At 35.4% G+C, this 21,460-nt stretch overlaps 1 protein-coding gene and 1 pseudogene across 1 annotated transcript; both read right to left on the bottom strand.

The window, feature by feature from the left end:
* Positions 1 to 1,247: 1,247 nt before the first annotated feature.
* On the bottom strand, positions 1,248 to 20,639 carry CUNH6orf58 (chromosome unknown C6orf58 homolog). Its single transcript, XM_032408259.1, has 6 exons — positions 20,339 to 20,639; positions 18,602 to 18,688; positions 17,188 to 17,372; positions 16,159 to 16,259; positions 11,188 to 11,426; positions 1,248 to 1,375 (listed from the first exon to the last, which is right to left on the bottom strand). Exons 1-6 carry the CDS (start codon positions 20,637 to 20,639, stop codon positions 1,248 to 1,250), a joined length of 1,041 nt encoding a protein of 346 aa, XP_032264150.1.
* Positions 5,369 to 5,822, bottom strand: LOC116634786 (annotated as a pseudogene).
* Positions 20,640 to 21,460: the final 821 nt, after the last annotated feature.

Genomic DNA, 21,460 nt, shown 5'->3' on the forward strand with positions numbered 1-21,460 from the left:
GAGCTCCCACACTGGTGTAGGAAGGCAGACAAGAAACAAAGAAACTAACAGAGCATGTGATGGGTGGAGATAAGTGATATGAAGAAAAAAATAAAGCAGGATAAAAAGGATAGAGATTGCTGAGTGGGCACAAATTTACACAAAGAAGTCAAAGAATATCCTGACAGTCAGAGAAGGTGGCACTGGAAAAAAGACCGGTAGGAGGTGAAGAGATGAGGCAGGCAGTGATTTGGGGGAAGAGCATTCTTGACAGAAAGGAAACAATGCTCTGAAAATCATGACTCATGGGTGTGTTTTAGTGTTTGAGGAAGAGCAAGGAGGCCGGTGTGAAAGGGGAGAGTGGGAGGAGAGCAGGGCAAAGGGAGTGAGGGATCCAGATCACGTCAGCTGCGTGAGCCACATATATATATGCTGTGGGTTTTGCCCTGGGAGAGAGCACAAGCCATTTTAAGTTTGAGCAGAGGAGAAACATGATCTGACTTACAATTGAAAAGATCCCTCTGGTCATGATGTGGACATTACTTATATCAGAAAGAGAGCAAGGGTAGAAGCATTTCTTTTTCCAACAGTTAGAGGGCAGATTTAGTCTGTGGATGAGGCCCTGGGAAAACCTGCATATGAAAGCTTTATTTCAACTCTGGAAGTCACCACCTCTCTCTCCTGAAAGAGAACAACACTGACAAACATGACCCTTAAGCATTCATTATCAAGTGTGGACCAGAGGAGGGCAAACAGTGTGTAATTGCTATAAAACTGTAGTCGGTGGAAACACACACACAAGAAGACAAATCAGTATGTATTCCATCTGCCAGTTCTGTTTTATGAGTTTTAAAAATTTAGTTGACTGTCAGTATTTAGTTTTAAAATGTTCTGGATTTTGGTTATAAATCAGCAAGACATATTGCTCTAAATGTCATGTAATTAGGTTATATAGGGTAACAACAAAAGAGTCATATAATTTTAATGTCTGTTTATTGATTTCACAGTGATTTATAATAGCTTAATATAATTTCCTTTAGGTGCTAAACATTTTAAGTATTGATAAATTTTAAAAAATCAAGAATTATTAATTGAGAAAAATAATCATAGCATTAATTTGAATTTAATGTTAGAATGCATGGATAGAATCCTAACAAGTGAGCATAAATCAAAAATATCAACAAGAAAACTATATGGTTATGATCACGTTAAAATTTTGAAATTACTGTTGCTCAACAAATTAGAACTGTTCATCTTTAGTTCATTAATTAAACATTGGGAACACTCTGAAATGTTGGATTAAAGATTTCAAGAATTATTTGAAAAAGCTCTAGAACTTCCTTCCTTACATCATGATTCTTCATTAAAATTGTCCATACAGTCAATAAAAATGAACCTGGAAAAGATATAAAATTATTACATGTAAATTCAAGTTAATACTTAATTGTTAAAATGTTTATTTTGCATATATGTATTTTGTATATAAAAATTTTGCATGTATTTTGCATATAAAAATTAACATTCATTACTTGATAATTATACACATGAAGTTTTTAAATTTAAAATTTATTGACCAACTCATTATAAAAATTAATAAGAAATACAAATAATCAGAAAACTAGGAAAAGTGCATAAACACATAGAAAGAATTGTAAATTCATCAACAAAACTAAAAGGCAACCTCAGAATGGGAGAAGATATTTGCAAATGACATATCAGATAAAGGGCTAGTATCCAAGATCTATAAAGAACTTATCAGACTCAACACTCAAAGAACAAATAATCCAGTCAAGAAATGGGCAGAAGGCATGAACAGACATTTCTCCAAAGAAGACATACAAATGGCCAACAGACACATGAAAAAATGCTCCACATCACTTGCCATCAAGGAAATACAAATCAAAAGCACAATGAGATATCACCTCACACCAGTCAGAATGGCTAAAATGAACAAGTCAGGAAACAACAAATATTGTTGAGGATGTAGAGAAAGGAGAACCCTCTTACACTGTTGGTGGGAGTGCAAGCTGGTGCAGCCACTCTGGAAAACAGTATGGAGGGTCCTCAAGAAGTTGAAAATAGAGGTACCCCATGACCCAACAATTGCACTACTAGGTATTTACACAAGAGATACAAATGTAGTGATCCGAAAGAGCAACTGCACCCCAATGTTTATAGCAGCAATGTCCACAATAGTCAAACTATGGAAAGAGCCTAGATGTCCACTGACAGATGAATGGATAAAGATGTGATATATACATACAATGGAATATTACTCAGCCACCAAAAAGGATGAAATCTTACCATTTACAATTTACAATGATGTGGAGGAACTGGAGGGTATTATGCTGAGCAAAATAAGTCAATCGGAGAAAGACAATTATCATATGGTTTCACTCATATGTGGAATATAAGAAACAGTGCAGAGGATCATAGGGGAAGGGAGGGAAAACTGAATGGGAAGAAATCAGAGAGGGAGACAGACCTTAAGCGACTCTTAACTATAGGAAACAAACTGAGGGTTGCTGGAGGGGTAGGTGGGTGGGGGGGTGGAGTAATTGGGTGCATGAAGGAGGGAACATGATGTATTGAGCAGTGGGTGTTATATGAAACTGCTGAATTACTGAACTCTACATCTGAAACTAATGATGTACTATATGTTGGCTAATGAATTTAAATTTAAAAAAAAGAATTATAAATTCATACAACAGTGAAGAAGCATTTTCTGCATAAGAAACTAACCTAAGTTAGAGAAATTGCTATACAGAAGTGGCTTAGAGAAAACAGAAGCCTCAGTTCAGTTTTATGACAAAAATGTAAACTCCTGAAACCTATTTTAAGTACCACTCAGCAATATATGACTCGTTGACTTTAATTCATTTCCTTTCTACAAATGTATTGGTAAAATCATAAACTATGCCAAGAAAAACATACATAAAATGCCATTATTACATTATTGACAAACCTTATAAGAGAAAATAATGCCTACAGTTATAGTAAATTTATTAAATGAAATGCTACATATCCTTTAAGCAGAAGGAGTTGGAACAATATTTCCTGATATCAAAGAGCTTCAAGAAAATTTTCTAGTAAAAAAATATAGTGCAAGGCAGTGAATATGATTTCATTTGTGCAAACAACATAGGTTTTATTTATCCATTTATATACACTGTTTTATGTACAAACACATTCTAGGAATTTGCACCACTTTTTAAAATTGGGTGAAGGGCCAAGAAATGTACATGAAGAGAGGTGGGAAGAAGACTTTAATTTTCATTTAATGTGTCAAAGCACTTAGACATTTAAAGTTTGAATACATTAAATATAGTTTAAGATAAATCAGTAAAAGTAACAGCAATTTAAAAGAAAAAGTTTTTAAAACAATTTTTGAAGAGAAGAAATATTTCAGGTTAGATCTGTTAACATATGAGAGGTAACTGTTTGAAAGTGTCCAGAACGCTTGGTCCCAGGTCTACTTCTGTTTTCTTCCTACACTCTGGGGATGGGAGGATAATGCTTAATTTCCACAAAGAGCTATTCTTGTAAACATCATTTACTCCTTTCCATGGAGATGGAGCATGTTACCTGATTGGTGGATGAAAACATTTGGTTCATGTTTCTCAATTAGCTAGAGCTAATCTGTTATAAAGTCCCAAGACCCAAGGATAGCTCTTTTCTCTTCTTTCTATTTAAACTAGTGAGGAAGTTAGGCTAGTTTTAAATCTTCATATTTGATCAATGTTGAGTCAGTCAACACATCCAACAAGAAAGCAAAGGGCTGACACTAGAGTTCAGACTTATCTAGAGTATAGATTTCAGTATATAGGAGGATGATGTGTTAAAGAGAAGGAACACAGGCTTTAACATAATATGCCAGGATGCAAATTTATCGTCTCATTTCCAGCTGGTGAATTATTTAAACTTACAAAACCTCTGTTTCTTTTTTAGTGAAATATTGGCAATAAAGTTTTCTTACACCAAAGAAAAATGTTATTAAAGTATAGATTACTGGTTATTTAAAAATACATGGGAAAAGACAAACATACAAAGGCATTATCATACAACTGATTTCTATACTCAATACTTTCGGAATACAAAACAATGATCATTACCCCCAAAAAATCAGTTTATTGAAACAAATTGATTTTTAAGTTGGCCTAAAACTCTCTTCACTCTTTTGTTTACAAATGTTACTAGGTTTTTCAGTTTCATCTCGTATCCGAACTTTGTTTTTTGACATGTTTACTTCTCAAAGTAGGATGTAGTTATCTCTTGGAGTTAATGTCAGCAGCTATGAGAACATTCTCGAAGTCAAGAATTCAATACAATTGCTGCTTTGGAAATAGTTACCACTTTGGCTTACCTACACCAAGACTCATTTATTGAAAGGCAAATATTAATGGGCAAAATACAGGGGTTGAGAGCAGGAGGACTAAGAAAAGATGTTTTCTTTTACTTTGGACCTGCTAAAAAAAAACCACTCCATTATTTACTTTTGTACTGTTGCTGGAGAAGGGGTTTCTGCCAGACCACAGGTCAGCTATATAGTTGTTCATTTTATTTCCTTTTATAAAAAATGGCAGACTTTAATAATTTGAGTAAGCAGAGGCTTTTAAATTACCATATACTTTAACTGCATGAAATAAATTATTTTCTTAACTGGTTTAGCAGCCTTTTGTCTGGAAAGGTAGCAAAATCCACTTTGTTCCAGATTTAGAAGGCTGACTCCCAGGCTGTTTGTAAGATGCCCAGAGTCTTCTAACACCAGTCATGATGGTGGACCTTCCTGAACCCAGTAACTTAATAAATGTAAAAATGACCTCATCTATCAATACAATGTGGAGCTGGCAAAACCAACGAAGTACACTCATACAATAGCGATTGGCTGGTATAAAACAAGAGTATATATTTCCTCTTAAATAATGCAAGGAGATATGTGGTAATCAAAACAATCTATAATAAACTTGTGAAGAGATGATTCTGGTTTACATGTAAGTCTACTTAAACTGACCATGACGAAATGATTGGAAATTTTCTTCTCTTAACATAATCCCATTCATTACAAGCTAAGCTGGTCTTGGTTTCTTATAAATCTGGTATTTCCTTGGATTTATCTATTACACCCTCACTTTATAGCCATTTAGTTTATAAGCTGGGCTTGCCTAGCTTGCTATAAATCCTCTCTTCAGAAAGATCCCAGGTACATTAAACAGAGGCATCTTCTAGTAAAAATCTTCACTTCTTAACAGCATGTGAAGAACCAGCAACTGGCCCTCAAATTAAATACCTCTCATTTCACATTATCACAGAAACAGTGCAGTTTACTAACCATTCCTTCCTTAGAGAAAACTCAATAATAATAAAAATTTTGGCTCAGTTTCAAAATATTTTAATAGTTATTAATTCCAAGCATCCAAACACCATGTAACTTTGGCATTTTTGGAATTAGCAACTCAGGAGAGAAGCTTTGTTTAGACGTGAGTTGGATCATACTTTGTATAGAAACTTGCCAGAAAATAAAGAATTGTTGGGAAAATTGTACAAAACTTGTGTGCAGAGGTAACCTGCACTCCACCGGCCATTGTTCCCAGGTAGTTAGGAGCCTTGCTTTACTGTGGTCAGGAGTCTCAAAAGGCATTCCTTTTACTGCATGCAAAAATCATACATCCCAGAATACGTATAATACTCGTTAAGGTATAAGCGACAGGAACACTGAAGAAGGGACTACTGAGGAAGACAATATGAAGCAAGCCAACTGCTGACATATATGTCAGCCACCTACCGCAGCTGTTCATTACACAGGTACATGGATTCACCTCACTTTGGACAACTCTAATATTCATATTTGCTCCACCGCCCCACACTGGGCAGCTGGCTGAGAGCAGGACCAGCTCCGTGGTGTCTCTTCAAAGCCAAATGCCTATGATCAGCTCCAGCCTTGGCAATATATTTTTATAAAAGTATTGTAGTGATATTTATATATGATAAAGGGAAAAAAAGCACCTGACACAATTTCAGGCACATGGTAGGTGTTTAGTAAGTAGGAGTTAACCACTTAACTTTACATCTTAACTTTATATCGCACCCCATTGTGTACTTTCAATTTAATGCAATAGATTATCAGATTGAAAATTTAGTAAGTTTTTTAATTGAAATATAATTGACATATAACATTGTGTTAGTTTTGGGAATACAATGTAATTATATATATATAAATATATATATAAACATATATATATGATTATCACAATAAGTTTAGTTAACATCTGTCACCAGATATAGTCACAAATTTTTTCTTGTGATGAGAACTTTTAAGATATACTCCCTTAGCAACTTGCAAATATATAATACAATATTGTTAACTACAGTCACCATACCATACGTTACATCTCCCTGACTGTCTGTTCAGATCTGCCCATTTTTAAATCAGATTTTTAAAATATTTTTTGGGTATTAATCCCCAATCAGATATATGGTTTACAAACAATTTCTCCCATTTTGTAGGGTTTTTTCCTTTTTTTTTTTTTTTTGATGATTTCCTTTGCTTCCTTTTTATTTGATATAGTCACATTTGTATTTTGTTGTTGTTGCCTTTGCTTTTGGTGTCAAATCCAAAAACTCATCAGTAAGACCAATGTCAAGGAGCTTACCCCCTGTTTTCTCCTAGGGGATTATGGTTCCAGGTTTCACTGTCAAGTCTTTAATTCATTTGCATTTGGGGTAAGATAATGGCCCAATTTCATTATTTTGCAGGTGGCTGTCCAGTTCTCTCAGCACCACTTATTTAAGAGAATGTCCTTTCCCTATTGTATATTCTCAGCTCCTTTGTTGTAAATTAACTGACCACACATGTGTGGGTTTATTTCTGGGCTCTCTGTTCTGTTCCATTGATCTATGTGTCTGTTTTTGTGCCAGTACCATACTGTTTAGCTAACTATAGCTTTGTAATAGCGTGAAAAATGTAAGTGAGATGCCTCCAGCTTTGTTCTTCTTTCTCAAGATTTCTTTGGCTATGCAGGGTCTTTTGTGGTTGCATCCACGTTTTAGGATTGTTTTATTTCTGTGAAAAATGACACTGGAATTTTAATAGGCAATGCATTAAATCTGTAGACTGCTTTGGGTAGTATGGACATTTTAACAATATTAATGTTTCCAATTCATAAACATGGAATTTCTTTCCATTTACTTGTGTCTTTTTCAATTTCTTTCATTAATGTCATAGTTTTCAGTGTACAGGTCTTTCACCTCTTTGGTTAAATTTATTTCTAGTTATTTTATTCTTTTGATATAATTATAAATGGAATTGTTTTTCTTAATTTATAAGTTTATAGGTTATGAACCCACCACTATTACATTAGATTATCCTGAATTTAACTATATTTATCAGAGGGATTTATGCTTTCATATGTTTTATTGCTACTAATTAGCAACTTTTTTGTTTCAGCTTAAAGAAGTCCCTTTAACATTTCTTATAAAGCCAGTCTAGTGGTGCTGAACCCCTTCAGCTTTTGCTTGTCTGGAGAACTCTTTATTTTTCCTTCAATTCTAAAGAAATATTTTGTCAGGTAGAGTATTCATGGTTGGGAGTTTTTTCTTTCAGCACTTTGAATAATTCATGCTACCCTTCTGGCTGGTAAAATTTCTCCTGAAAAATCTGCTGAGTCTTATGGGGGCGGAGTGGTTCCCTTGTACATAATGAGTTGTTTTTCTCTTATTGCTTTTAAGATTCTCTCTTTGTCTTTAACTTTTGACAATTTAATTATAATGTGTCTTGGTGTAGCTCTTTTGGAGTTCATCTTATCTGGAACTCTAGGTTTCCTGAATCTGGATGTCTGTGTCTTTCCTCAAGTTACAGAAATTTTCAGTCATTGTTTCTTTCAGTACGTTTTCTGCCCCTTTCTCTATCTCTTCTATTTCTGGGAGCCTTGCAACACAAATATTGGTCCACTTGATGTTGTGCCATAAATGTCTTTAAGCTATCTTCATCCTTTCTCATTCTTCTCTCTTTTTGCTCCTCCCATTAATGAAATCTGCTGCCTTGTACTCAAGTTCCAGATCCTGTCTTCCACTTCATCCAAACTGCAGTTGAATCTCTCTATTGAATTTTTCAACTCCGTTGTTATATTTTTTTCAGGTTGGTAATTTCAGTTTGGTACTTTCTTATATTTTATATTTCCCTGTTGAAATTTTTACTTTGTTCATGAATTCTTTTCCTGACCTCAGAGAACATCTTTATGACCATTATTTTGAACTCTTTATCAGGTAAATCGCTTATCTCCATTTTATTAAAGTCTTTTTCAGAGGTTTCATGCTGTTCTATCGTTTGGAACATATTCCTCTGTATCTTCATTTTCCTTGCCTTTCTGTGCTGGTTTCTATGGATTAGACAAAACAACCACCTCTCCCAGTTTTGAAGAAGAGGCCTCTGTATAAAAGATAAATCTTATTCAACCCTGCCCTTGCTCTTGGTTGTCTTTCAATCCTTTGTGAAACTGCTTAGTGTGTTCTTAATGGCCCCCAGTAGTTAAAAGTGGGCTAAGACCTGTCAGTATCCCAAAGAGGCAGAGCTCAGTCAACACCTGGATGCCAGATGATTTTAAGCTGGATCCTCAGGTAGCAGCTTTTGTTTGTTACAGTCCTACGGAACCCATGAATTTAATTAAGCCCTGTTGGCCATCAGAGCCATGCAAACAAGGGGTATCCTCTGAAAAAAAACATGACACAGATGTGTGTACAAGTTCCTTTCCAGGAGATATCTCCACCCTGAAGCAAAACAAAGGGAAAGCGCCAAGATGGCACTTATCAAGTTCTTGGTTTCTGGAGAGTAGGCAATATTAAATAGGAAGCCTGCCCCTCAGTCCATAGCTATTAAAATGAACAAATAGGCCTCTTTCATGAAAAGACTGGGTGTGTTTCAGTTTGCTGCCTTTGCTTTGGACCCTTGGGAATTTGCCACATGAGTCTGCACAAACCTTTTAAGAACTGTCTCTTAGTTTGCTATAGACTTCTGGGTCTTGTGGATGCAAGCCTGCTGGCTTCTAAAACTTCTGACAGTTTTAAATCTTCATTCAGTCTTCACTGTTTATTTTAAATATCACCCATGGGGGTAAAAAGTAATAAAATCTAGGCAAGCTTTGTTTTCTTACTAATTTATACCTAATATTATTTTGCAACTTTAATATGAGCTTTACTCTTAGAATATGTATAGTCAAGGATTAAAACTTAATGCCACTGTAGATAAAGAAATGGTTCAGAAGTTTACATAATTAAAAATGAAAAACTCCGTGCCAAGTCTTACCATCAGCAAAAATGTTAAAAAACTAATTTGAAGCCTGAAAAGTTTAATTTTATTTTGTAGATTAAATTAAATGAATTTAGCTTAGGTTTCTTGTGGAAAACACTTCTGGAGACTAAAAAGTAGCTAAATGACACTTCGAAACTTTACTGTAAATGTATACATATGTTTCTATCAAAGATTAACTGAAAATGCTCATTTTTAAATATCAGTATTTGTTTTTCACTCATGCTTGGTTTTCTTTTTTTTAAGTGTATTTGTTCTTTTTTTTTTTTTTTAAAGATTTTATTTATTTATTTGACAGAGAAAGACACAGCAAGAGAGGGAACACAAGCAGGGGGAGTGGGAGAGGGAGAAGCAGGCTTCCCGCTGAGCAGGGAGCCCGATGTGGGGCTCGATGTGGGGCTCGATCCCAGGACTCTGGGATCATGACCAGAGCCAAAGGCAGACGCTTAACGACTGAGCCACCCAGGCGCCCCATTCTCATGCTTTGTTTTCAATACATCTGTTTTCTCTATTCTCTGCTTACTTGAAAACTTCAAGATCTTTGACACTGTGACTGAATTCTGAGTATCAATGGGGAGTGGTTGCCATGAGACCGACAACTACATGAGAGTAAATGCCTCATTATACAACATCTGCACAATTATACTATCAAAGCTCACCATTTTTTCACCAATAGTTTTCAACATTTACTCTCCCATTTTTTTTTCTTGTAAAAGCAATTCAAAACTGCATGACATAAAGCTGAATTTCAGTAAAACTGAATCTTGTAATAAAATCTTGTAGTATGGTACTTTCAAGCTTTAAATGAAATAACTTCCACTCTCCACTCAGTTCTTCACCTTGTACATCTTAAGAGGAAAGATCCAGTTTATACAACCCAGGCCTGCAATGCAATTATGCCATCTGATAATTTGGCAGAGATAAGCAGGTGATAACCAAAATTCATGCTTCTCCTTTCATGGTATAGATTTGTCACACAAAAGCAGTTCTTAGAAAACAGTTTAATTCCTTAGCCCACTTGCTTCTCCAAACATGAAAGTATCTTTCTACTGGTGGGATGTGGATTATATAGAAGCCAGGGGTTGGAATAAGCACAGATGGAAGGAGACTTAGTCCTCTACTCATTTTGTAAAGGGAACCTGCCATTGACTGAGAATATTGCACTGGAAATATTACTATGGCAAGAAGAAACTGCAATTGCATGAAAGCCTTAAATGTTTGGGCTTATTTTTTACTTGAATTAATTCAAATAAGATTTCAAAACATATATTTAATGTATTTATGTTTACTTTGCTTGTATATCTTTCAGATTCTTTCAGGGGGGTTAAAATAGTAATATTTTAATTATGTTTTCAGCTTGGTTCACTGCATAAGAGCATATCTAGAAAATTGAGATGATGTGGTCATTCGAATATACAAATATAGATTCCTTCCGTTTTTCATTCTGAAGGAAGTCCTATAGTTGAAGAGCTGCAGCAGAATACTTCATCCATGGCTAGTATGGCTAGATGAAGGGAGCTCATATAAGTCAATTTGCTAGTTTTTCCCATTAATCATGATTAATCAGATTTTCTTTTGAGATTTCATTTTTTTTTTAAATTTAAGAGCAGTGTAAGAGGTTTTTTAAAAAGGAATATGATAACAGCAGCAAAGGATTATATCTGGGTTTGTGGATGAAAAGTGGACTGGAGGCAGTCTGGTGGCGTCATGGATCAATAAAGATGCATAAGAAAGGACAGGCTACCATTAGAAGGACCAAAAACTGTGGAATGGATACCCATGGAAAAATCATGACTTTCTTTAATAGTATGTGTTATAACGATCTTTGTATCTGATAAAATCATTATTTCTTCCTTTAGTCAATGAAATATTAATTTTCTTTAAGGTATTGCTTATAAGGCCCTTACCTGGAGAGTTATCCACTTTGGGAAGAAAACTTAGAACAAGCAGGACGGTGTTTTGAAAGTCAGTAAAGTCGCTGATGAAGGGAGCTCTATCCCCGTTAACAAGCATTCGTGGTGGCAGGCCCTTCTGGAATTCATATGTTCTAACCAAAGTTGTAGGAAAGAGGGTTGCAGCTAAAAAGTCCACAGCCACACACCAACTTCTTCCAAAATTTGCTTCTGGTTTAGAATAATACTCCAACCTAAGAGACAAGTGGAAGCAGGTACAATTGTAATTAGTCCACTCAGAACTTCAGCCTCATTATTTTCTTTTTTGTTGTTTTTTATTTTTTAGTTTCAAGTTTTTATTTAAATTCTAGTTAGTTAACATATAGTGTAATATAGGTTTCAGGAGTAGAATTCAGTGATTCATCACTTACGTATAATACCCAGTGCTCATCACAAGTGAGGAACAATGGCTTAAATAAACTGCAAGCCCTAAGAACAATGGCTTAAATAAACCACAAAGCCTTAGGAACAATGGCTTAAATAAACACTAGGAAAGAGGTGAGGGCACCAGTTCAAGGCACAGAGGCGTATAAACAAAATCAGATCAAATGGAAGCCTTTCAAATGATTTAATTGAATGTGTTATTGGACAATTCACCTAATAAGTCAGTTAATATGTAGTCAAGTAAAAAAAATAAAAAAACACTTTTAAAGGCTCATTTTAATTTAAAGTACAGATATACATGCACCAACCAATCCTAGGATCCAAGACCACAGAGTTTTAAGTATATGTAGACTATACAGAGTTCAGTGTTGTCTCACGTAAATAAAAAAACCCTAATATATTCTTTTACCTAAAAATGTAACACATGAGATTTGAAGGAAATGCCCCAGTATGTAGTAGATTGCAAACATGACCCCAATTTTTCAAAACTCTTTATATCTCTGTTTTTTGTTTTTCCCAGTGCCCCTTCCCTGTTACAATTGGAAGGAGGTGGGAAGGAGAGAGGCATAACTTTCTGACCCTGGCTCAGCCATATGATTTCATTTGGCCAATAGGATAGTAGCCAACTTGACACAGTGTAAGCTTGAAATATTTTTCACAATTTGGTTTCTCTCTCCTTGCCATTCTGCCATCAGTATGGCAAACACTCAAGCTTGCCTGCTGAAGAATGGAAGACAAGTGCAGCAGAGCTGAGCTTCACTCATCCCTGTGATGCCAATCAAAATCAGCTAACATGAGGTGAGTCCAGGAAAGGTCAGCAGAACTGCCCAGCTGAATGTTAAACATGTGAGGAATAAACACTGCTGTATGACACTGAGATTTAGTAGTTATCAACTGTGCTACATTCTCGTGAAAAAAAATGGAATGAAGTACAGGGCAACATACCCAATAAACTGCGGACTTCTCAACAACGAAAGTGAAGCTAAAAATTAATGGAGATATGCCTTCAGAAATCTTAAGTATTACCAGCCGAGCCTTCTGTAATCACTCAAAGCCTCAGGCAAAAATCGTGATAGAATAATGATATTTTAAGAATGCAAATTACCTACAATTTTTTCTTCTTATACAACTGTTCTGAATCGACTAGTGTGTAAGTCCTAACAAACAAAGTAATCCAAGAAATAAAAAGATACGGGATACTGGAAATGGGTGATTTAACACAAAGAAAAGACAAAGGAAATCTACTACAAAGATACTAGAGACCTAAGAATCATATCTGACCATTTGGGCAGAGCAGAGCAAGTCAACAGCTTTGAAAGAAACCTCTTCAAGAAGAAGAAATTGATATAATTCTGGATGCTTTTAAACATGTTGAGAAGAAAGTTCCTTGGTTTGCCAATTTGAAGTAATTAGTGTTGTGTACAATAGAAAGTAAACAAAAATGCACAAAAAATTATCAACTCTAAAGGGAATAAGATAACAAAGAAAAATAATTATAATCAGTTTAGTACGTGTGATATGAAGAGTAATTAATAGTTAAAATAATGTAGCCGCTGAACATTGACCCAATCCAAATCACTACACAATTATGCAGAGAAAGTGAGAGTGGGAAGAATTTGTGCAGAGTGGGGGTGAGGGGAACTCAGTGGTAATTTTCTATGGTCATGATAAAAAGGATAATACTTAAATCTGCAAATCGGGAAATGTTATAGGATTTTTTATTTTTAGAAATATAGTACCAAATATCAAAGTAACCAGCGTTTATAGTAGTATTCTCCCTGGATACAGCTATTTCATTTATTTATGTATTTTTGGTGGAAGAGATGGCAAAACCTCATAGAACCATTTGACTCTTTAAATCATTGACATATAAGAAGTGGATAATATACAAACTAAAAATAATCCAAAACAAAAAATAAGAAAGCACACCTGAATTCAATATATAAATTAAAGAAATGGAAGGAAGGAAGGATGGATGAGGGGGAGGGAGAAAGAGAGAGAAGAAGGGGGGAAGGAGGAGAGGAAGGGAGGGAGGGAGGGAGGAAGGAAGGAAGTAAAGGAAGGAAGGAAGAAAGGAAGGAAGGAAGGAAGGAAGGAAGGAAGGAAGGAAGGAAGGAAGGAAGGAAGGAAGGAAGGATCTCTGAAGAATTCCTGAAATAGAAATAGCAGCAGCTGTGGGAAGACTCTAAGGACCGTCCATCCACTACTCTCACACCTAGGACAGGGAGGCCCTGATCACACTCACTTGCCTGCTAACCTACCTGAGAGGGAGGGAGAAGAGGTCTGAATGATATTTTGTTCAGTTAGGTGATTGCCTGGGTGGCTCATCTCTCCCCAGAATTGAAAGATTCTTCAAGGAAGTGAATATAATATTTTATTCCTGCTTCCTTATATATTGAAAAGGTGGAAGCATTTTTTTATTGTTTAATAGCTTTTAATATCTTTTTAGATGGGAAGAAGAACCTTGGCAGTTATTGACCTCATAAAACTAGTTTGTAGTCCAGGTACATTGCAGGCAGCACAGCTTACAGGTAAGAAGATGAGCTATGGAGTCCTGAGAAATTTAAATACTAGCCCTGCCAGTCATTGGCCATGAGATTTTGAGCAAATTACTAAACAGCTCAACCACATACTCAGGATCTAGAAAAAGGAGGTGTTTTGAAGTGAAATATTACGTTAGGATACCTTGTGAAATTTCTTCTACTTATTGTACTTGAGAAACAGTAGCTATTTAAAAAACTCATTTCAGAGGGTCATTTGTTGATACCTAAATAAGAGGTCAGGTAAGAAGGATCAAATTTCAGAGAATAAAAAGAGTTTTTAAAAAAAGCAATTTTTTGGTTATAATTAGTGAGGAAAGTGCTTCTAATACTATCAGAAAAAAAATTTTTAGGTCATACACTTTTGATCAAAATAGTCATGTAAATATTTAAGATTATTCACAAAAAATTCCTATGTTCTGTGATTTTGGAGTTTTTAAATAAACTTGGCCTGCTAAAAATACAATATTTCTTTCAAAAGCAGTTCCATTACATAAATAGGAATAAATACAGTAAGATTAGAAGTCTAAATCTGCAGGAGACAGGAAATGTACCTATAAGAAAAAAATTTCTTCCATTTCCTTGAATTTACCTAAAGTACTCTTATATTTCTCAAGGACAAAGTTGCATTCTCTAGTGATTTATCTTTGTATATGAACCTGGAACATCCGTAAATGAAAAAAATAATCTAGAGCCATGACTTGCTATCAGTCAAATCTTGAGGTTGGCAATCCCAGGCCGAAATCGTTGTCTGATAATCTCATTACTACCTCCTGTCATCAGAATAGAAAGAGCAGTTGAGTTACAACCGCAGCCCCAAATCCTATCACTGATGCTGCCACAGGAGAAAATTCCTCCATTGCCCAACTCAATATCTGGTTTTTGAAGCCATACCAACAGGTAAAGGAAGAAGTGTACTTTGAATCTGCTACTTAGGTGATGTATTTACCTAACTGAATGATGGAGTCAGTGGGAGAGACAATCAGTGAAATTAAGAGGCACACATTCCTGCCTGGATTTACCAGTCTGCTTATTCAATACCAAGAACCCTGATTTTTTGGTTCCTGTTTTTTACCATACCCAGACTTCTACCCCATATCTCACTCAAAGTGGTTGACTTTCCCCTCAGATAGTGTCCATGATGGCTGATTTTATGCATCAACTTGACTGGGCCTCAGGGGGCCCAGATATTTAGTTAAACATTATTTTGGGTGTTTCTGTGAGGGGTTGTTTTTTTTTTTGGAAATTTCCAGATCAGTTGATTGAGTAAAACATATTGCCCTCCATAATGTGGATGGGCCTCATCCAATCTGTTGAAGGTGTGAATAGAACAAAAGGCTGACCTTCCCTAAAGTAAGAGGGAATTCTCTTGGCTGATGGTCTTCAAATTGGAAGATAGGCTCCTCCTGGTTTTACCTATCTATATCTATCTACCTCTCTCTTTCTCTCTCTCTCTCTCTCCTATTGGGACTGTTTCTCTGGAGAACTCTGACTAATACAGTATCATTCACAACTAAACACAAATCATTCTTACACCTTCACATCTAGGTGTATAATAACCTCGAGATGTACACGTAGAGTGGCTTGATAATCTTCTAAATTATTCTGTGTGCTAATCCTGATGCTAATCGATCTTTTTCCTTAAGTATGTACCTACCATATAATGTGCCCATGGTCAAAATAATGAAGAAAATTTCTTTTCTTTTTTTTATATAGACAAATTGGTTGTATGTTTTATTTGTTGATTGGTTGGCTAGCTGTTTTGTTAGTATCAGTTGGTTAGCACAAGATTTTTTTTTTCCTCAAAATTTTGCCCCTTCTTCATAAGACACTTTTAATCTAATCATTCTAAAAGAGCTACACTTCATCATTAAAATACACAATGACCAATATTATTTAATAAGAAGATTGACCACCACTTTAAAAGAGGAATAAAAAGGCGTAAGTAAGGCCAAAAATCATTTACCATATTAAATAGAAATGATTTGGGATCCATTCTTACCTATCTTCAAATATTTTGCCAGCATATTTCAAGGTTGAGACATGTGCAGCCCACAAGTACTTCAACAGGTCTTCAAAGCTACTAGAAGGATACTGTAAATGCTGTAGCAGAGGAGAAATTTATTAATATTTGAGAAAATATAACAATTCCTCTCCTTACCATTTAATTTAATCCCATATATAATTTATAAATATTCCACATGAGAGGAGAATTTTGTTTCCAAGAACTGTGCAAGCTCTCAATGACTAACACTCTGTAAAAGAGTATAGTAAATATCTATTATAAGTAATAATATTGAATGCACCTATAAGAAATGAGCTGCAACAATTTTCTTAAGAGTCAGTTTTTTATACTGGCCAGGAGGATTTTGGCTTTGTTTTGTCATTTGCTTTCCTGCTACCATAGTAGAAATTACTACAAAAGTTTAAAATTAAGAAAAGGAGGAAATTTGTATTAGAATATTTAATTCAATCATATCTAAAGTAGTGAACTAATAATCTATAGAACTAGTAAATCTATCTTTTCACTGTGGACCTTAGCCCACGTCTATGTTTAGCCAATGTTTGTATTTTGCTCATTGAATATTTGGTTTTGATTACCACATAATTGTTTAGTTCTACTATATATGATCATTTATTAATTCAGTTGAAATAAGTTAATTGACTATTCTAAAAACCAACTCCATAATTGTGTTTCTCCCAAGAGTTAACCTTGGTTGCCATGCAGGTTCAATTAACCAGACTACTCTTTTTATTTAGTAAAATATCTTTTGTGCTCTGACATTTATGTATAACTTATTTGAAATGAATGGATAGACTTTGTATTAATGCCGTATTGGTTCAGAGGGTATTAATGGCACATAATGCCCTGCTGCAGTGTAATAATATAATCTGCATAACAATTTATATTTTTACACTTAGGAAAATATTATACAATGCACACAAAAACCTAGACAAAAAGCATTATACAAAAAAGGAAATTCTCTTACCACCTCCTAAGAAAATAAATTATAAAACTTAAGAAAACAACCTGGTAAAAGGTATTCCACTTGCTCATTGGCTCAGGAAAGGATGACTGACAACTAGAAACGTTAAGACAAAACTGTGTCTGATCCTTGGGTGGTGGCAAAAGCATGACTTGGTCTGATGATATCCCCATTATGCCAGAATCAACCGCAGCAAGGAAAGGTAATGCACATAGAAAGTAATTCATATCTGTAATAGCAAAATACTTATTATTACCACAAGCACTAACAAATGTGATAGAGAATATCTTTAAGTAATCAGTAAACCAGTAAGCAAAAATTTCAGATCCAGAAACCTAAAAGTCACTAGCAAAAAAAAAAAAATTGAAAATCTCCCTAAGGATCATATACATAATTTTAATATGCTTTTTTTAATGACCCTACAATTATAAATAAACATAGGTTCAAGCAGTTGTCTATAATATCTTAAATAAAAACTAATTTTAATATTTAATATTAAATGAATTAATGAATTAACTTTTTTATTTCTTCTATTTTTATTTTTATTTATTTATTATTTTTTTATTTCTCTCTAAATATAACCTATTCCAGCAGATTTAGACATTATAATTTAGATGGCTGATTCTCACTGGCAATGCAGAATATTTTTTATCATAGACACGCATTTATGAATGCAATTCTATGCCCCAGTGGAGCAGGCTGATACTCCAAACTACTAAATCAATTTGAGAATAAAGCCTGAATTCTACATCTGTGGCCATGACTATTTGTGGGTCTTGAAAAGAACCAGTCTGTATTAGAAGTATTAGAAAAATATGTAAAGGTGTATGGGACATGTGTCACTCTAAGAAAGTGAAATTTAATATATTCTTGTCTCTAGTTATTGGGAAATATCTCTAAGAAATTGTGTGTAAATTTTATTACTAAAACACAAAATAGAATTAAAGAATTAGAAAATACCTTCTGATTATCTTAGTATTAAATATCTGACTGAAGGCTTTGATTACGGATTGATAAAATGATTTGTGGTACACTACTCTGACATGTTTATGGTTTAAAAGTCAAACACATTTGGTCTGAGCAAAATGAGAAAAACCCCTATTTACTTGCTCCCTCATTTCTCATCCTTCCTCATTCCTCATCCTTCCTCATTCTGGAGACTCACCCTCACTCGTGAGACCTCCCACCTGACTGCCACTGCTGGGCTTTCAGAGGCCATGGTCCTTTGCAGCTCCTAGTTTCAGTCCTTCCATGAAAAGCTAAAGATGTCCTAGGGAATCGTTATTGACATTATGGCTGTTAAATTCTAGAATGTGGCATAAAGGCCACAAGGTACATGATGAAATAGATTCCTTCTTACAAAGGAATAATATTGTTCTGTCTCTGTCCCTAAGATTTTAGGTTGAATACTTTCCTTGGAGATGGTTATTACCTATTTTGCCATTTAAATGAACCTACCAGCCCACCAACTGTCCACAGAGATACACAGAGGATCTCCACATTCATAGCCACAGCCTTCCTTTTGTCTGGGATCAGCTAATCTTCCTAGAAGAGAGAAGGTGCAGGGATTATTTATTATATGCTAACATTAATTCTTGAATATCAATAAATATTTTGCTTTAATTTGGTCTCTTCTTTCATTGATCCCCAACAACTCCCTCTCACTCAATCCCTCTCTCCCTTCCTTTTCTTGTCCCTTTCTTAAACACACACACACACACACACACACACACCCTACACTCAATCACATGTTTCTATGCCATCCTGTTTCCAGGTCCTGTGGTTTGGCTTAATTTCTAATATTATCAAATTAGAATAGAATTTTTCAGGTGGACTTAAACATTGGTATTTTTTTTAACTAGGCAATTATTTTCAATATGCAACCAAGACTGAGAAACACTGCTTTGGCTCATCCTTTTATTTCCTAGTAGATTTCATTTTTATTTCCCCAGTAAAATTTCATCCACATTTCAAGTCTCAGTTTAAATTCATTTTTTCCTGATTACTCCAGCTGACTCCACTCTGCCCTTTGTTTTGCACTTTTATCTTTTATCCAAGAGTTATTGTTTATTGTTTTCTATTTAATTTCTGCTATCTTTTTCTATTTCACTTGTGTTGTAAATTCTTTGATGGCAGGGAAACTGAAAGTACTTACTCACACCCCATCTCCTCACTGCTCTTAGTAAATGCTGGTCCCTTATCAGCTCATCAGTGGATGAGTTTAGTCAGGCTTGACCCTGATGTGTGAATGCAACAAAAGTGTAAGAAGGGCATTAATCTACCAGCTCATTCAGACTCCATCTCTCTCCTGAGGTTGGCATGCCTCCCATAGTAGACTTCACGTTAGCAATTTCTTTTGGACCAGGGTTGTTTTGACCCCAAGGAATGTAAGATAAATAGGAGTAGATTTGGGTCTCAGGACATTCCCTGACAAAGACGCATGACTTGTCAACCTCAGTAGCTCCTGAATATGACCACTGCTCAGACTTAAGATCAACCATAATCTTCTCTCTATAGTTTTTCCATTGGAATAGAACAAATTTCCTTATTGGTGGTATTATCAGTGTGGAGTAGGCAGAAGCACCACTCTCCTTCTTGAGCTTCTTCTGTCAGCCAGAACAAAAATATCTTTTTAATTCGTGAATCCTTGGCCCACAATGTATCTCCTAACTAAACATTAGAATGTATTTTCAAGAGGAATCAATCATTTGCAGAGAAACATCCTTACAAACAAGATGGCACTCCTTGCCTATCAGCCCCATCTCCATGTATAGGTCATCACAATTGGAACTTCCAAAAATTCAAGCTAGTTTGACATCACCTTCTGTCTTTAATGTATATCCTTTTGACTGCTTTGTTCATCTGAGTGCTTAGAATGGCATCTAGCACCTAGCAGGAGTTCAGTAAATACTTGCAGTATGCTCAATAGATTTCAATAGATTTAATATGAAGTCTTTTTGTGTTTGGCAACTATGCCTTATGCCCCATTGTGGTTTCTAGTCAAAACAGAAGCACATAAAAGAAGGATTTATGGAGCAGAAGGAGAAGTAGAGAAATATGGTTATGAGGGGAAAAGAGGAAAAAGAAAAGGATCAATTTTCAAAAACATGGTATGGTATATACAGAGTCTTATTTCCCAATTACTACATGGTCATACTGGTAGATCATCAGGATGAAAGCAAGAGTCATTCTTACCTGTTCTGTATTGCCAGCCATTCTGGAGAGGTAACCCCCATAAAATATTTTGTTCATTGTCTGCTCCGATGTTTTCAAAATAACTCGCTGTCTTGTTCACTAGGATTTTGTACATCCCCATTCTCTCAGGGTATACCCAGGGGTCAATAATGTACTTTCCATTCTCTACCCTGTAGTCACTGAACTGACCAGCACTCTCCTTCCACAGCGGGGGATACAGATCTGAGAAATTAGATGCTCTGGCTAAAGAAGCAGAAAAGCAACCAACTAGTACACAGGTCCAAGGAGGAAGGAAAGCCATTGCACCAAAGCTGGGGGTTGAGATTGTGGCAAGGGTTTTATTGGGAAATGGAGGAAGAAGTCATGGTATTTGCTTATATCCCAGCATGTCAACACTTTTTGTTCTTTTCCCTGAAAAGAATAGAGTGAAGATGGGAAGGCCTTGCCAATGAAAATAGGGTGTCTCTCTTGCTAAATAATAAATGGATTTATTGATAATAAGTTTATCAATATAGTTTGTTATTCACATGATAGTCCAAACAAGCTGTTGAAAATTTTATTGCTGAATGAATAAATATTCTAAACACTTTCAGAAAACTGCTATTAAGTTTACATTGTGTTTTTATGCCTATTAAATGAAATACACTCCTACACATATATCTTGACCTTATTCATCTAGAAATTTAAAGATATGGGCAGTTACCTATGTCTGCAGAAAACAGTTTACATAGCAAGCCTGAGAATGTTATAGTTTAAAAAACCAGCTTGCAAGGTTGGCACTTGGCTGGTATCTGTCTACTTGGCTCTCAAAGTTCCCAGTCAACAGTTAAATGACAAGTGATTCACTATACCTAGACTGTGCAAGTAAGATGGTTTATGCTCAACACCTGCTTTCTTTGTAGAGTCTGGAACTTCCATATATGACCAGCCCCCAGTAAATAGCTTGGGTACTAACTCTTTAGTGGGCATCCCTGGGCAGAAACATAACACACATATTGCTGTCCTCCTGTTACTGGGGGAAAAGTGTTCTCTGTGTGACTTCTCATGGGAGGGAAAGAGCATTTAGAAATCTACACATGCATTCCCCCAGACTCTGCCTGTGTCTTTTCCCCTTTCACTCAG

The sequence above is a fragment of the Phoca vitulina genome, unplaced genomic scaffold (genome assembly GCF_004348235.1).
Source record: "Phoca vitulina isolate PV1807 unplaced genomic scaffold, GSC_HSeal_1.0 scaffold9, whole genome shotgun sequence".
Taxonomy (NCBI): domain Eukaryota; kingdom Metazoa; phylum Chordata; class Mammalia; order Carnivora; family Phocidae; genus Phoca; species Phoca vitulina.

Excerpts from the sequence above, each read along its gene's own strand:
- CUNH6orf58 (XM_032408259.1), bottom strand. The coding sequence starts at position 20,639 with ATGGCTTTCCTTCCTCCTTGGACCTGTGTACTAGTTGGTTGCTTTTCT. Across the intron at positions 18,689-20,338 it reads TGGCTGGCAATACAGAACAG|GAAGATTAGCTGATCCCAGA; the intron begins GTAAGAATGACT and ends TCTCTCTTCTAG. Across the intron at positions 17,373-18,601 it reads TGTGGACAGTTGGTGGGCTG|ATATGAATTACTTTCTATGT; the intron begins GTAGGTTCATTT and ends TTGCTATTACAG.